At 38.6% G+C, this 18,279-nt stretch overlaps 1 protein-coding gene and 1 long non-coding RNA gene across 4 annotated transcripts in view; both read right to left on the bottom strand.

Moving 5' to 3' along the window:
* Nucleotides 1-12,716, bottom strand: part of LOC149015956 (uncharacterized) — a 35,757-nt gene extending 23,041 nt beyond the window's left edge. Inside the window, exons 1-2 of the long non-coding RNA XR_016173597.1 lie at nucleotides 12,563-12,716; nucleotides 5,628-5,919 (exon numbers count right to left, since the gene is read on the bottom strand). This is a non-coding gene — a long non-coding RNA (uncharacterized LOC149015956). The remainder of the gene's footprint in view (nucleotides 1-5,627; nucleotides 5,920-12,562) is intronic.
* A 3,347-nt stretch (nucleotides 12,717-16,063) lies between these two features.
* LOC149015955 (tRNA(His) guanylyltransferase 1-like) overlaps nucleotides 16,064-18,279 on the bottom strand; it is a 66,135-nt gene continuing 63,919 nt past the window's right edge. For all 3 annotated transcript variants that reach the window (XM_089156914.1, XM_089156915.1, XM_089156916.1), the window contains exons 13-14: nucleotides 17,368-17,475; nucleotides 16,064-16,919 (exon numbers count right to left, since the gene is read on the bottom strand). In XM_089156914.1, coding sequence (XP_089013040.1) covers nucleotides 16,791-16,919; nucleotides 17,368-17,475 — 237 coding nt within the window. In that variant the 3' untranslated portion in view covers nucleotides 16,064-16,790. The remainder of the gene's footprint in view (nucleotides 16,920-17,367; nucleotides 17,476-18,279) is intronic.

Raw genomic sequence — 18,279 nt, 5'->3', positions numbered from 1 at the left:
GCATATCGACTAGTAAGCTGTGATCTACATCAATGGTACTTCATGAAATATTAAAAAAAGCAAAAGACTGTATAAAGGCAAAGAGTCAACTCAATGTCTCAACTCAGTAACTTAGACAAGTTTACTCAGTTCTGACCTCAGTGCAGTAGACTTTGACACGCAACTTACAAGCTTAGTCTTTCCCATCATAGGATTGTTAATTTGGTTCTTTAATTATTTGTTTATTTGTTTTTCTCTAGTTAACACCTTTTTTGCTAGTTGTAAAATAGTACCAAATCTGCTGAAGTGTATTAATTTGTTGAGACATTTTTGTTTCAAGTTAAAGACATCACCTACTAGAGCTTTGGACTGGTGGTCTCAGATCTAAGACTGAAGTTTCTATTCACCAGGTCATCAATTCTGAAACATGATCAGTGTATCCAACTCTGATCTTTCAGTATGTTGCTGTTCTACTGTTAGCCAACAATTCTTTTAAGTTCTGTTTACATCTGAGATGCAGATTTGATTTTATTGATTTTCCTACAAATTGAGCTGTTATACCTTGTACTCTAGTCAGCCATTCTGGTTTATAAAGAACTTCTTAGATCTACTAGTTAAGTAGATCGCAACCACATCAGTTGTTTGTTATGGTGTTATAAACGACATCATTTGCACTTGACATATTACCTGCTATGTATACCTAATCCTAGAATAAAACTTTTGCTTAATAAGTAGCTACATGAGAGACAGATTTTTGAATGTCATGTGCATTGTATGTCACCATTAAAATGAAAACAAAGAATCAAGCTGTGCAGCACAGACAAACAAGATTTCCTTTGTATGTTTGATACAGTAGTACATAAAGGATTATAAACAGAATTTCTGACCAATACCATTCTCACAGAGCTGAAAATCAGCGATTCCTCGGAACACGTCTTCATAAATCAGACCACTCCAAGACATGATGGGGCGAGGAAATGATTCTACATTAGGAACGGCATCCTTGTTGCATATAAAAATACAAAAATGGTCCCAGAATCAACAATAACAGTCCCACCCCCACTAAATCTTCTTACCGCAGGAATCTTGTCTTGCAACACAGGTTTAAGTTCAAGAAGTTTAGATGGTTTCCTACATAAATGGACTCAATTGGTTTAGCATACAGAAAGAAACACATAGAAGCACAACTCAGAAGGTAGGAAAACTTGAAAGGTAAAAGAAACTAGGAACATTATGCGTGTAACTCATGCTTCACTGAAACGTATTTCATCATTCTCTGTCTGTCCTCTTCTATATAAGAGGGGATATGAATGTCTCTAATTCCTTTTTTCTCTTCTTTTGCTTGTGGGGGGGGGGGGGGGGGAACGGGATATCAAGTTCAAAGGAAACATCAAAACAGATGGCTTTCCAAGTCAATAATCCTAGATGAGGAGTTTTCATCTACTGTGAAACCAATGCCAACCACCAGCTTAGTAGTGTAGTCCCTGATAATGTTGCTACGGTAGGATAGAATCCATAACAATTCTCAAGCAATGTCCTGAACCTGTTCTTTTGTCCCTTCTTTTTTTTTTTTTAGGGGGGGGGGCGCTAAAATGATGCAAGGGATTTCTCCCAGATAGAAGGGAGAAGGGACATGAGAAGAATAGATGTTCGACATCTTTAACTAAAAAAGGGGCAACTGGGTTTTTCCAAATAAGTTTTCTAGCAAAGCTTGCAATATTTTAATCTCAGATCTTTTGGATGCCATAACCACTTTCAGATTTAGGAAGGCAAACAACACACCAATTGATGGGGTGAAGGAACCTAGGGTACTCCTCACCTTTCCCAGGAGAAGCACAAAAGAAGCCTCCCATGGTTTTGATGGTAGTCTTAAAACAGAGGATTGATCAAACGAGAACAATCCTCCCAACAGCAAAGAGAAGCTGATGTATCCTAGGATGGACCCCCCAAAGTTAGGCCCAAAAACCAGACCCAAAAGGTGCACCTCAAGCCGGCCAAATACCCCAGGGTAATTTTGGTCACTGTCCAAGCACCCTTTTGGGACCCAATATGGGTCTTATTTTACTCCCCAAGACCCAAAGTCAAGGATCTAACTTTATTTTTTGATGTTGATGAGTCAATTGTGAGTTATTAAGAGTTTCAGTATTGAGTAGTAATTATGAGTTTCACTTGGTCCAAGTTGGTTAGTTGAGTCCCTGTTTGTTTAAAATAGCAGGTGTATTAATTAAGAATCCATCCTAAACTATAAAGGAGACTCACCCTGAGTCCAATTCCTTATTAATTAGAGTTGTTAGCCAGTTAGGATAAGATTCCTAATTTCAAGGAAACCTTATCTTAAGGAATTTGAGTTGGTTTTAGAGTCCAAATATAGTAAGTGTCAATTTGCTTAAGAGTCAATTTATTTCCTTTAAAAGAGTCTTATTGAGTTGTTTCAAATTAGAAAAGAGTTTTGACTCTAATTAGAGTTGAGTGGCTATAAATAGCTTGAGTCTTTCTTGTAATGGGCAGTCTTGAATACTAAATAAAGTTGAATTTTGAAACTTGAGAAGTCGTGGGATCCTAAGGGACACCCTGTGGTTGGGTATTGAGAGCTATTCTTCATCCCTCAAGCTTCATTAGTTGATTCCAGCATTCAGCACAGAATTCTCAGCAAATCTGCAACCACAAGTAAGCAAGAGATCCCATCCCTAACCCTAATGTTATCTAACTCAGTCCACAGCCTTCCCATCCCTTCCCCCCCTCAGTTTCAGACCTTGTAAATACCCCCACCCCCATCACAAATCACCTCTTCCTCTTCCTCTTCCCCCACTAGCCTAGCAACTTCTACCCCCTTCCCTAGCATCCGCAAGCCCTCCCCATTTTCCCCCCTGTTTTTGCGATAGCAGCAGCCATCCATCTTCGTAAACCCCTACCTCCTCAGTCCCTCTAGACCCCAAAACTCTTTTCCTAGAGTCGCACCTAGAATAGAAACTCTAAGTCAATTGTCTCCTCCAACCTACTTTCCCTTAACCTGGAATTCTCGGCACTTCACCTTCTTCAAGAGGAGTTGCAGAATTTTCAGGATTTCATAAAACCCTACAACCTTCAAACCCCAGCCCCCCCCCCTTCTAAGCCATAGTTGTCACAGCGACGAGGCGATGCGAGGAGGTTTTAGCTAGTTGGGGTGATGAGTCAACGAGGCGCCCTCTGAGGCGCTTTTGAAACGGTCGAGGCGTTTTAAGTGAGACTCATCGCCCTCTAAGGCGCTTTTGAGGCAGTCAAGGCCTTTTTAGTGTACATCTCATACACTAATTCATTATAAACATATCTTATATATAATAAAAAAACTAATATTAGCCATTTAGCCTACCTCAAGTCATCCAACATACTACAAACCACACATAGTAGGTCCTAAATAAATTTCAAGTATCATACTATCATTAACAAGAATCAAGATACAATAAAATGCAACTAAATAGTAAACACATAGATGAATGAGCAAAACAAATAAACACTAGACAACATACCTTCATTAAATGTCACCAACACTAGCACCATCAAATGCAAGGGATAAATAAATAAAAGCAAATAATATCAAAAGAATTGCAGTTCAAAGGAATCTCATGTACGCAGTGCATACACCAACCAGTATATCTCAAGAATGCAAACCAAACCAGAAGAAAAAGAAAAAAAAACAGCAACTTATAACATTGTTACAACGCAGAAAAAAAAAAATCTGGCGACATACCGTCAGCTGAGATGGTGACCGAAGCCGCTGCAACTACGATGGCTTTCGTATGAGTCTATGAGGGAAAAAGAAAAAAAAAAAGAAGCAGAAGTAAGAGAGTAGCAGGCTAGCAGCTGAAGTCGATCAATTTTTTGACCTTCGAAACTGAAAAAGACAGTACACTGTGTTGCCGGTGATATTTCTGGTTGTCGTGGAGTCGCTGGATGTCGCCGGAGTTGCTGGCTGCTGTCGTCGATCGAGTGGAACTGAAGAGAGTAGCAGAGGAAGATAGTACCAGGCGTGAATCGTTATAGAAGAAATCAAGAAATGAAAAGCTGAAGAAAGTCCTGGGCCTTCTGGCTGTCGCCAGTGATACTTTTAGCTATCACCGGAGTTGATGACCTTCGTCGTCGATGAAGAGAGTAGCAGAGGGAGAAGGCCGAGAGACAGAGACGACGAGAGCAGAGAGTTAGGGCTCGCAAACAATTGGGATCGAGTGATTATCGAGTTTTCTTTTTCTTTTTTTTTTTTGGTTAATGATTTAATGTTAGAATGATCCCATGTATCTCATGTAAAACTTATATATGCACTCAACCATTAGATGATTCCCAAAGGTGGTCGCCTATGGGTCTGAGGCGTCCGAGGCGTCTGAGGCCACGCCACAGAGCCTGAGGCGACACCACAAAGCCTGAGGCGACTGCCTTATGGCCTTTATATGAGGCGGTTGTCGCCTCATCTCCACAAAGACCGCCAGGACGCCAAGGCGTCGCCTTGGCAACTATGTTCTAAACAGTTTCTAAACTACTAGTTTAACAGAAACAGTAGTTCACATCTGCAGCCTACAGCCATCCTAAACCCTAGCCGAAACACTAGGTTACCCCAAAACCCTAATCTGGGGCTGGACCTAATTCTGAAGATCCTGAAAATGACCCTAAATTTCGGGGTTACATCAGAAACTAACCCTTCCAAAGTTGTAGCCTTTTATGGATGAGGATAAGCATGAGGTTTCCTGATGAGTAAGGAGCATTCTAAGGACAAGCGGGAGGAAAGGTAGACTACTAGAAGGGAACCAACGAAAAACCTTGTGAGATGAAGGAAAGAGGCCTTGACTGAGTCTGCGACAACAGCAAGGAAGAGACAGTTATCTCAAGATTGATATAGAGACCAGAGAGGGATTCAAAGCACTAGAGAGTGGTGAGGATAGACAAAATACAGGAAAGGGAGGTCTTGGAGAAGATCATCATATTATCAGCAATGGAATGGGTTGAGGATTTCGAACTTGGGACTGGGGGTGACGTGCGGTCAGTTTTGGATTGTAGCCTTTTGGAGGGCACAACAGAAGGGGGAAGGGCGGCAGCCCTGGACAATCCCCACTTAGGAGGGGAAGAACCCCACATTGGAGCCGTTGGAGATGACTAAGAAAAAGGGATAGGATATGCAGGCATGGATCCAATGGAAAAACAAGGAAGCCAAGCAAATATTGAATATCTCATTACAAGTTTGAAATGATCAGAAGACCAAGGAACTCAACCAATTACTGCAATCCTTGTTAGAAAACATACAATAATAGCATTGCTTTACATTGTTTTCTGTAATAAGTTAGACTTTGGAAAAGCCAATTTGAAGGAATAATATTTAGAATAAGGCAAGTCAGTTTAAGTTAGCAATCATCAATCATAGAGGTAAGAAATATATAAAGTATTGTCTCATACTGAATAAGGTGACAACCATGCCACTAAAATAACCATGGCAGACATCTCTGTGGGCCAAATACTTATTATTCCAACTGATTAGCTCAAGTAAAAAAAATCAAAAACCTAAGAAAAGAAAATAGAAAAAATACAGAACGAATGATGACTTGGTTACATATGAAATAGAATAAAACTAAATCTGCCATCCACAATTTTAAATGTAAATGCAAAACATGATCAGGAAAGCTTACCCGCTTACTCCCATGACAATAGTAGGAGCATTTGTTCCATCATTTATGATGCACCAATTATCAGAAGACGTCCTGAACAGTCGCTCCTCTAAATGAAGCTGCTGTAATATAGGCATTCCTTTAAATTTTATAAAATTCATCAATGGACTCACAATGCTCTTAGCCGGAGTTGCAGCCATCATACAGTGAACAGTAAAGATTTATTGTGAAACCTATTCCTCCCTGTGTATCAGAATCCACTTCCCATGAACTAATAAGATTTGTTCTTCTTTCCTGAATTGGAGAAATAGTTCTGGAAGGACCATCCATCAACAACAAATAGGCAAGACCAGTTAGAACCCAAATGTCATAGCAATATTCTGCAATAAAAAGTAATGAAACAACAGTGGTGAGAAATTTCCAAAGGATAAATGCAGCAGAGTGGTTGGTGTAGGATTCTACTAGGAGTCCAATTAGAGTTTGTATAGGAGTTAAATTAGAGTTTGCATTCATGTAAAATTCTATTCCTTGTAATAGTCTACTTTCCACTTAATTATAAATAGAGGGCTTGAGATCATGGATCAAAAAGCCATTCCACAACAATTACAACATGGCATCAGAGCCTAAGTTCGATTGATCTTCTTCAATTCTTTTTTTCCTTCCGTAAAACCCATCGCAGTTGCAGAACTTTCTGCAACCATCGCAGGAATTTTCTGCAATTGTAATACCATCGTAGAGTTCTTTCTTCTACAACAATTGCAGAATTTTTTCTACAACCATCACAGGTTTTTTTCTGCAACTATCGCAGAAATTCAAATTCAGAAAATTTCTGCACCTATCGATTCTTCAGTTTTGGAGAGAAATCTGCCACTGCAAGAACAAGAAAAAGGAGGGAAAGAAGAAGAGAAGAGGAACCCTGCTGATACGACCGCTGCTACAGCTGCTGCTATCGTCAAGAACCCTGCTGCTTCCACCGCTGCTACTGGTGCTGCTATCGTCGCTGCTACTGGTGCTGCTCTCATCACTGCTTCTGCCATCGACCAAAGAAACAAAAAGAAAAAAAAAAAGAAAGAGAAAGTCCATCGATCTGCTTCAAGCTTCCAAAGACTGTGAGTTGTTTTCCAGCGAGAATCGATTTGCTTCTAGCTTCCAGGGACTGTGAGTTGTTTTCCAGTGAGACTGCAATTTGCTTTCACCATCGATCCATCACCTCTGCCATCACCATCATCGTCCCAGGTACACCATCCCTTTTCTAATCATCATCGCCTATGCAATTTTCTACCTTTCTCTGTGATTTGCGATTTGTTAGGGACGATGATGAAATCCCTTTAAGCCCATCGCCTCACTAAACCAGACCAGTCCTTTGGCCGAACCAGATTTTTCTTTTTTTCAAATTCCCAAACCAAATTTAGACCATATTTTGGTTCTCTTTGACCGAACCATATTATTATTTTTTTCTTCTTCTAATCTACTATTCTGTTAGAGAGAGAGAGAGAGAGAGAGAGGAAAAAAAGAAGAAAAAAAAAAGGTAGAATTGTCTGAGTTGTTTGGCTATTGCATTCTGCGACATTTATGTTACTTCGAAAGGGTGAAGACTAAAGAACTGCAGATAATTTTGTCAACATGACAACTATTGATGATACTCCTGCTCCCATTGGCTCCGAACATTACCACACTCTTCATCCTCTTTCGGTAAGATTTGATGGGACAAATTATTTGATTTGGTCCCGATCTGCTTACTTGACTATTGCTGGAAGAGGACTTGTTGGACACATTACAGGCACCACTATCAAACCTACTACCACAGGCGTTTCATAGGATAAATGGATCTCGAATGACTCTCTTATTATGTCATTTCTCTTGAATTCCATGACTCCAAATATTGCCCGTGGATATCTTTTACTTGATACTGCTGCCCAAATCTGGAAGGCTACTACTGAAACATATGGACAGTTGAGGAATGATGCACAGGTTTATGAGCTACGAAAGAAGCTTCATGAGACTACCCAAAAGGAACTGATTGAGGCCCACTATCATGCTAAGTTGCGATCTCTTTGGCAAGAGTTGGATCATTATGGGGATTATCACCCCCACTAATCCAGATGATGTGGCGACGTATAAGAAGCATATTGATAAGATTCGAGTATATGACTTCTTGGCAGTTTGAACGTGGAGTACGATCAAATCAGAGTGCAAGTCTTAAGTCATTCTCCCTTTCCTACACTAGAACAGTCTTATGCTCTTGTTCAGTGTGAGGAAAGCATTCGATTAGCCATGCTTTATACTCCTATTATGGAGAAATTAGCTTTACAGTCTATTCGCACTAAATCTGATCCGGCTAAGGAGATTGTCAAGTGTGAGCACTGTCACAAACCATATCATACCAAGGCAAATTGTTGGAAATAGCATGGGAAGCCTGCTGATTTTGAGCAAAAACGAGCACAAAGAAAGGGAAAACCAAAGGCTAATCTTACTGAGACAGTTTCCACCACACCCTCTGCAGACATTGGTTTTTCATAAGAGGAGTTCGCTACTTTGCCACGTATTCTGGCAGTCTTCTCTGTCGATACAGCCTCGACCACTGGTTCCTCTCCTACCCATACCAACTCCTACCTTGCTACTTCAGGTAAAACTTTTACAAGCTTTCAAGCTTCTTCAGTTTCTACTCCTTGGATCATTGATACAAGAGCCACGGATCATATGACAGGTTTATCCTCCTCTTTCTTACAATATTCTCCAACTTCTGGAAAGGATAAAGTTCGAATTGCTGATGGCTCCTATTCTTCCATTGCTGGAAAATGGACCATTCAGCATTCTCCATCACTTTCTTTATCTAAAGTTTTACATGTTCCATCTTTCTTTACTAACTTGCTTTCTATCAGTAGTCTTACACATGACTTGAATTGTAAAGTGATTTTTATCCCATCTTACTGTGTCTTCCAGGATCTGGTCACGGGGAAAGAGATTGGACGTGGTAAACTAGACAATGGACTTTATTTGCTCGAGCCGATTGGAAAATCTGCGTCTGTTTAGACTACATCTTCTAATCCAGTCCATTTGGTAATATCAGACCTTCATCAGTGGCACCGTAGGCTAGGTCACCCCCTTCTAGGAACTCTTAAGAAAATATTCTCTGATTTGGTTTCTTCTTGTAATGAGAATAATTTTTTTTGTGAAGCCTGCATTTTTGCGAAGCAGACTCGCTCTACTTATTTACCTTCTCTTCATAATAAAAAACCTATTCCTTTTATGCTAATTCATACTAATGTGTGGGGTCCCTGCCGACGTGTGTTTATTACTGGCCATAGGTACTTTGTTACTTTTATTGATTGTCACTCTCGTTCTACATGGATTTATCTTTTAAAACAAAAAAATGAGGTTTTTCGATGTTTCCGTGACTTTCATAATATGATTAAAACTCAGTTCAATGCCACTGTGAAGATCCTTCGCAGTGACAATGGCACAGAGTATATTGATGGTGAATTTCAAAGATATCTCTTTGACTCTGGCATAATACATCAGACCAGTTGCGTTGATACGGCTGCCCAAAATGGGGTTGCCGAAAGGAAGAATCGGCATCTCTTAGAGATAGCCCGTTCCATTATGATTGCTATGAATATCCCTGACCAATATTGGAGTGATGCTATTCTCACTGCTTCTTACCTTATGAATAGAATGTCCAGTAGGATACTTGGTTTTAAATGTCCTAATGAAATTCTTCAAGGAGCCTCTTCTTTTGTTATTCCCACAAAGGTTTTGGATGCGTGTGTTATGCCAGAATCACAGCCCACCAGAGTAAGCTGGCTCCCCGCGGCCTACGCTGCATATTTTTGGGGTATTCTGCTACTCAGAAATGGTACAAATGTTATCATCCTCCCTCCAGGAAAACCATTATATCCATGGATGTACTTTTTCATGAGTTTTGCCCTTACTATACACCTCTCCAGGGGGAGAGTCCTAGAAGAGAGGTGTTCTTTCCGACTCTAAATCTTCCTATCACACACCAACACAACTTAAAAGTCCCAGAAGAGTTTCCTGACCAGGGGGAGACTTCGGCCAATATACCTGAGGACTCTAATCCTCCCCCTTCGATTTCTGAACCATATGAAGAACCTAGCCAGGGGGAGACCACTCCTGTGAGACACACTGTTGGGGTCTTTCAAAACCAGATTAACCAAAATAAGGAGGTGCAGACTTATCAGAGAAAGAAATACAACCGGCTAAAGCAGGTGGAGAAAGGTGATACGTTACCACTTCAGTCTCCTGCTCCAAAATAAGATTCTACTGAGGTGTCTTCTTCTGATCTTCCTATTGCTGTTAGAAAAGGGGTCAGATCTTGTACTCAACATCCCATAGCTAAATATGTTTCTTATAACTCTTTGTCTGACTCCTACCGTGCTTTTATATCTTCTCTGTTATCTGTATCTGTTCCTAAAAGTTGGCAGGACGCCTATGCTGATAAGAGATGGAAGGCAGCTATGGTAGAGGAAATGCAGGCAATGAAGAAAAATGACACTTGGGAGTTAGTTACACTTCCTCCAGAAAAAAGAAAAAAAACCAGTGGGTATTTGTGGTTAAACAAAATATGGATGGATCACTCAACAAGTTGAAAGCTAGACTAGTTGCAAAGGGGTTTACCCGGGACTTGTGGGATTGATTATCAGGAGACCTTTACCCCTGTTGCGAAACTAAATAATGTCAGAGTTCTGTTGTCTGTAGCTGTGAACAAACACTGGAACTTGCACCAACTAGACGTAAAGAATGCCTTCTTACATGGGGAGTTAGCAGAAGAGGTCTATATGGAAATCCCACATGGTTTCTCCGATGACAATACTGCAGGGAAAGTCTGTCGGTTGAAGAGGTCAATTTATGGGTTAAAACAGTCTCCTAGATGCTGGTTTGGACGCCTTCTGAAGGCAATGACTTTTATTGGGTACAAGCAAAGCAATGCTGATCATACACTATTTGTCAAGAAGTCAGGTACTAACATCACACTTCTCATTGTTTATGTAGACGATATTGTCATCACAGGGAATGATGGTGAAGAAATTCAAAAGTTGAAAGACTTTCTTGGCAGAGAGTTTGAAATTAAAGATCTAGGGAAGTTACAGTATTTCTTAGGGATTGAGGTGGCTCGATCAAATAAAGGTATATTCCTATCCCAAAGAAAGTATGTCCTAGATCTATTATCAGAAGTGGGAATGTTGGGGTGTAAAGCAGTTGATACCCCTATTGAAGCTGGAGCTAAACTTAAAGAAAAAGAGGGAGAACCAGTGGACAAAGGAAGATACCAAAGGCTGGTAGGGAAGCTTATTTACTTGTCCCACACCAGGTCAGACATCGCTTATTTTGTAGGGATAATGAGCCAATTCATGCATGATCCATATTTAGCTCATATGAAAGCTGTTACTAGAATACTACAGTATTTGAAGGGAACTCCTGGAAAATGAATACTTCTGTCACCCACCAATAATCTAGAAGTAGAAGCATACACTGATGCAAACTGGGCTGGATCTCCAGACAGGAAGTCAATTTCAGGTTAATGTACCTTTGTTGGAGGTAATCTAGTTACTTAGAGAAGTAAGAAACAGAATGTGGTAGTTTTATCTAGTACCGAAGCTGAATATAGAGCTATGGTTCATGGAGTTTGTGAGCTACTATGGTTGAAAGGCTTGATGCAAGATATTGGAGTCCAAGTTCCAAACCCTATGATGTTATATTGTGACAACAAGGCTGCTATTAGTATTGCTAATAATCCAGTGCAACATGATCGAACTAAGTACATTGAAATTAACAGGTTTTTTGTCAAAGGAAAGTTGGAACAAGGGCTTATCTGTATGCCTTTTGTAAGATCTAGAGACCAAGTAGCAGATGTTTTCACTAAGGGTTTGAAAGAAAGAGATTTCCTTCCTATTATAGGCAAGTTGGGCATGACTAATATCTATGCCTCAACTTGAGGGGGAGTGTAGGATTCTACTAGGAGTCCAATTAGAGTTTGTATAGGAGTTAAATTAGAGTTTTTATTCATGTAAAATTCTATTCATTGTAATAGTCTACTTTCCACTTAATTATAAATAGAGGGCTTAAGATCATGGATCAAAAAGCCATCCACAACAATTACAACAGTTGGAAAAAAAACGCTTGCATCTAAAGTTAGAGAAGTTTTTAACTACATGCTTGCATCCAAAGTAAGAAAAATTATTAACTACATGTATGCATCCAAAGTTCAAAGCATCCATAACATCTAAGAAACTAAGTATTAACGTCCACATTTAATTCCAAATTCAACGGAACTTATCCTTCTTCCTCACAAAATTCTATCTAGGGCTCTAAGCTCTCAACTACCTATATGATAGACATTCAATCTCACACTAGTAGAAAATAAGATAGTTTATACACGATAAAATCACACAGTCCAGGGCTGACAAAGTCTTTGAACCACCAAATGAAGAATTAAAAAGAGGGGACCCATAGTCCTAAATTCTTTGGGGAACTAAAAAGGCCCATATGCCTGCTACCGTGACAGTTAAAGAACACAGAGCAAAAAAAAATCAATAACAACAAATGAAGGAGTTCCCAGAACTCAATTCCCCGTAATCAAAACTGTAAACTTCTGTTAACAGAACCAGAAATGTGGGACTTCACCCGCGAGTTTGGTTTGGAATACACCCAACCGTTGAGAGACCAAACTTAAGTATTATATGAAGGAAATTTAATCCAAGCTTCAAATTTTCATACAATGGACTAAATCCCAGGATTTTCATGAAGCATTTGGTAAAATCCATAACCAACATTGGAAAAGGTAAAAACATTCACACAGAAACGAGCCGTGGGTTTTGTTAAGAAACCCAATTCCTTTATCGTAATAAAGAGCGTCAATAATGGGGAACTGAGCATCCTCAGTTGAACCAGCTGACTATCCAAACAGCTACCGAGAGCGAGAGAGAGAGACAGACCTTCCGCGGTGGAGGGTGTTGCAATTCCTCCAATAAAGAAGCCGAAAACGGCGCAGCAACGGTTCGTCCAACTACGGCAATTGGGCCTTCCTTCTTGGCCTCAGCAAGATTGGTCAAAATGCTGTCTTAGGCAAATGTAAATCAATAAAAATATTGGGTTTTTTTTCTTTTCTTTTTCCTTCCTTTCTTTAAGACAGAAATAAAAACTGTATAAACTTACTCAGATGGACGAGTAGGACAGTTACATAGTATAGTAGTCCAAGTGTTTTTTTAAGACTATTGATGCACTAAGATAGTAAACCATAGTCAAGGTTGGAATTCTGAAAAATATTAATATTTATATTATTTGTACAAGAAGTTAGATGTGCCAAAACGGGGACATAAGCAATCGGCCATTGCTTGTGCTTCGTTAGTTGTCGAAAAAGGTCCATTGTTTGTTATAAGTTGCACCAGATGTTTGCAAGCTTGACAAGTGAAAAGTGGGCTTGATCGACTCATGTATGAAGTCCAATGATAGTAGCTTCAATGATGTCACTATTGTCTAAGCCTCCCATGCTAACATATTTAGTTGTCCTTCCCAAAAAATACCTACACTCCATCCAACTATGCTTAATTGTGAGTTGAGTACCCCTGTACATAGTAAAAGAGGAGATTGAAGCTCATTATTAATGCATATATTGTGATGTTGGGTGAATGTGTTGATAGTTCAACCGATGCAAAAATACTAGGGGTGTGTAAACGGATTGGATTCTCATCAACCGCTGCTATACCATATCTGCATCTCATTATATTCTGACAGATTTAGAAAACATCATTTTTCAGATAGATTCAATTGTCTCCATATGATATTCGGTTTTCATGACAAAGCAAATTCATTACCTAAGGGCCTGTTTGGTTACATGAATCTGAGAATTATACCCGTTTGGTAGTAAAAATCTATAGATTCATGAAATCTAGAGATTCACCTTTTTACACTAAAAATGTGAATTTGTAGATTTATGGGTAATGGGTGAAATCCAGAGATTTTAAAAAAGCTATACATTTGCACATTCACACAAATCACGTTGATCAAATAGTTTTTTAGAATGAATCTACAGATTTCATTCCACAACCAAACATCTAATTTTATAAATTATAACTCCATAGATTTGAAATCTATAGATTTGAAAATCTCTAGATTTTGAAATCTCCCGACTCATGTAACCAAACAGGCCCTAACATGTACAAAGATTAAAGGCTATATACCCTTCCAAACCAATACCTTGAACTGTACATAACTTTGAAGGCCTAGTTGGTAAACCATTTTAACAAAATTTCATTATTAAAATTTAAAATGCCCAAAACAAGACTTTGTTGATTTAGTGCTTGCTCATTGTACCATATCTCTTTAACCTAATATTGGAAAAAAAGAGCATTTGATGCACGGTATCCCATGGTAATAACTTCAAAGAGTCCATAAAAAAAACTCAAATATCCCCTTATCCAAAAAAACTCAAATAAGTGGGTCATGAGTCTTTTTATTAAAAACCACATCACTGTTCATCCACCACACAAAGCAGTAAGTAGTAAAACCTAACGGGGAGCATCCACTAGAAAAAATGTTTGTCTAGATAAATGTAAAAAATGAGAGATTTGGAAAGGTAAAGTAGTGAACTCTGAAAATGAAACTCATTGTCAGTCCCCAAGGTCTCGCTGCTCAAATACGTTTAGTCCGTTTAAAGAAAAAATACGCCAAATATACTCTACCCAATCACCACAAAAAACACAATTAGGTTAAAATGAGTCCCTTGAGATAATATGGCATTAATCAAAATCTTTCAATCTAATACATGTAAAAATAAATAAATAAATAAAATAAAATTTAGGATGGAGCCTTAGCCTCCAATTGGAACTTCCACCAACTAGCTTTTCCAGCAGTATTGTAGTAAAAGCTCCTGAATGAGAAAATTGATTTCCAAGAATTTTTATCTTTTTGGTAAGGGATGATGATAAGAGAAGATGGGTCAAATGAGATGGAAAAATTCTTGGGGCATCTAGACTTAGGTTGGGTCATCCTCCCACCACATCAGCAATACAAGCACCTCTTGGTTGCAAATTAGAATCAATCTCTTCCATTTTATGAATTTGGGTGACGTTCAAACAAGAATGTTGTTTATGTTCCATTTGCTATGCATCTAGAAACCATTTCAACTTTACTATTTAATTTGTGAGGATTAGGTTTGAAATTTAAGAAATTTGTAATTTTCTTTTTTTTTTTCAACATTTTTAAGTCTTTAAATCGTATATTATTTCATTCTTGATTTTCTTTTGTGTTTATTTTGTGTTTATTTTAATAGAAAATCTAGAAAAATATCATATTATAAGTTAATAAAATCCAACAAAGCAATTTAATTGGATAATGGGTTAAGAAAGAGTATTACCATATCAACATCATATGAACTGACAGGCCTTGAACATCAAAGCAGCAACAACAGGAAAGAAAAACTGAAAAAGCCCCAGCTGCAGGTCAGAAATAATGCCCCTGAGCCCCACATCAAAGTCTAATGCGTAGTTGGATATGGGTAATCAATCAACCACAAAAGGGGGAGAATTGTAACAATACTTAGTGTTGGCTGAACTAAGGGCACGGTTTGTTACTTCAGTCTCGAAATTTCAAAAATCTAGAGGTTTCAAATCTATGGAGTCATAGTTCATAAAATTAACTGTTTGGTTGGCCTAAATCTTTGGAATGAAATCTGTAGACTCATTCAAAAAAACCCATTTATTGAGTCATAGGTTCAAATGATTAATGTTTTTATAGTAGGGTTGAAATCTCTAGATTTCACATCAAACCCATAAATCTACAGATTCACTTTTTTAGTGTAAAAATGTGAATCCCTAAATTTCATGAATCCAGTGATTCACACAACTAAACAGGTATAAATCTCCCATTTGTGAATCCAAAGATTTCAAATCTCTGGATTCATGTAACCAAACGGACCCTAAGAAGGTTTTAGAACCCAGAAAAATTTCCAGGTTCCGAATGTAGTTTGTGACAAATTTATTCCTGGAACATCATTCAAATTGAAAGTTGAAACTCCTTCAATGGCCGTATACTTCAAATTTCCAACCATTAACAATGATGAGTCATTATATGAATCTCAGAAGCAGCCGAAGTTGGCTCATACTCAGGACTGTAACATACAGAACAGTTTTTCAATCTAATGGTTGGATATGAAAGAACCACCTTGAAAGTTGCTGCAAGTAGAGAGGATAAAGAAGGTGCCTCAGGGCATATTATGCCTTCGGTCAAGCACAGGCTATTCATGCTTCATCTAACTCGAGCAAACATCATCTCAATAGCTTCAACACTGTTGCAAAAATTACACAACAGAAGTTAAAATGCATTGAAGGATAGAAAGAAGATGGGGTGGGCCATATGACCCAAGGCTTCTCACATATGGCCACCGTCTCCACCATTTGGCCTTTCAACATAGCTGATTCACACAGTAAGCAAAGGAGCTTCTTTATTCTTAAAGTTCAAATTCTGGCTTCGGTACAGCTATTCTCTTTACATAGTAAAGCATCTATTACAAGATTGGAGATTGGAAACTTTCTAAGATAGAAAATACTGCTCTTAGATCTATCTTATAGAAACATTACAAAGTAGAACCAAAAATGAAAAGAGTGAAAGTAGAAACTTGCTGATAAATATTGAGTAATCGTAAGTAAACAGAACTAATTAAGAATCATTAGGATAGAAAATGTTTCTCCAGTAGAAATCTCCAATGGGATCCACAGAATCTTCTAGAAGATCATTTAAAATGCATTCCACACAAACGAAATCCGAGCCCACACCACCTTTCATGTGAATGCATCAACAGTACGCTTCCCAAATTCTGTTTTGGCTCATTTTCTTCATGCTTCCATCTACATCAACAAGCCCCTACCAGTCACAGTTCTATAAATTACCAAAATGGACTGGGTACACAGTCGGATTTCATCAGTAAGCTGTGAGTCTCAAATGTGAAAAAACCACTGGGGATATTTGGATGTGCCAACCAAATGTTGAGAGGTGATTATCTAATGGGGCCGCAAGATACCCAAGAAGCATCCTGATACAAGGAAAATGCACACATCAATGTTCATGTGAATAGTACCACTGATCCTGTAAACAGTAACACATGAACAGTATTCACCCCAAATTCCATTTCGGATTCATGTTTCAATGGTCTCAAATGTGGAAAGGCTACTCTTCAAGGATGCTTGAGTGTGTAGTCCAAAAGCCAGGTTCAATAATGTTGCAATGATCTACAATCATCGTCTGAGATCTTTGAGCAGAATCTCCACATTCAGTGCCCTGCATGCTCACTCCCAGCTGAGAAACGAATAGAAAGAATAGAATAAAAACTCTCAGCTCTGACTAGCAAGTATATTTAATAATAAAAAGAACCATACACAAACAGGTGCAGGAAAATTACAGTGGAGACACCTAAATTCAGCTTCTTAAACTGATGGACACCAGTTTAGGCTTAAGGAAAGTGAACAGACTAAATGGGTGATGCAACCAATTCTTCGGCACATGCTTCTGATTTCTTCTCCCTAGCCAAAACTGATTAATGTGCCTCAAAGTACTCACATGTGCATTCAACATAAGTAGTTATCCAACCGGCTCATTTCTTGTTTAAAAAAATGTGCAGACTGCAGAGTTCATCGCAAACGTATTTACTGTCACAATTTTCCATGTGCCAGTATTACCCTTGATCTATTGTATTAATGTAAAAACAGAATGCTCAAATCATTCACTTGGTGGAATAGATAGCAACCTTATTTCTGTAAACACAGGATCCTCTACGGAACATTATGGGTAGTGCCTCGTAGTCGATACCAAACTGGTTTAGAAGTAGTTTATTTTTCTCTGGCGTTTGAGTACCCTGCACAATCATTGATATAGGAAGTTAAAACAGCAGAATTTGTTATTAGAAAGTTTTGTATTTTCAAATCGTTTATTGTGTTAACACTGAAGACATAAGGAAATAGAATGCAAGACAAAGCATATCCATAGATTGAATAGATTGAACTATGGGGATTGACTATCTTTTAAAACATCTAAATTGCACTTCAGGAAACCCAAAGAATGTTAACAAAATCAGAAATTAATCAAACAGAACTCAGTTAATAGGTTTTCAACAAATTTTTCTTAAATCCTGAGTCAGCTCAGTTGTCAATAATGGGCACTACAACAATAACCATAAGCTTATCCCAGCAAAATGAGATCAGCTTACATGGATTTGGAGGATGCTTTTGAGGGGTGGGGGAGGGGGGGAAAAAAGAGAAGAAGAAATGGTGGTTTACAGGGGAACATTCCAACTGTATTTGTGGTCATACAAGGATGCAGCCACATCATGCATATATCTTTTCTTACTACTACTCCAATACTCAACTTAGGCCTGCCTCTACCTCTTTTAGTTTTGTCACACTGAATCAGGTCAGTCTTCCTTACTAGTGCATCTGTAGTCTCCATTGGGCAATGCCCTTACAATCTCAAGCGGCTCTCTCTGAGTTTGTCCTTAAATTGGTGCAACTCTTGAATCCATTTCTAATAGAGTAACTCCTTAAACTCTCTCTCCTAGTCTGGCAGCACATTTTGTCAGCATCCTCATCTTTGTTACTCTTATTTATATTGCTTCCTTAACATCCCAACATTTCACTCCGTATATGCCATAGCTGGTCTCATT

This window comes from Hakea prostrata, chromosome 5 (genome assembly GCF_041222555.1).
Source record: "Hakea prostrata isolate BN-2017 chromosome 5, UWA_Hpros_2, whole genome shotgun sequence".
NCBI classification, from domain to species: Eukaryota; Viridiplantae; Streptophyta; class Magnoliopsida; order Proteales; family Proteaceae; genus Hakea; species Hakea prostrata.
Note: the sequence above shows the minus strand (reverse complement) of the source record. Positions and strands in the feature narration are given on the sequence as shown.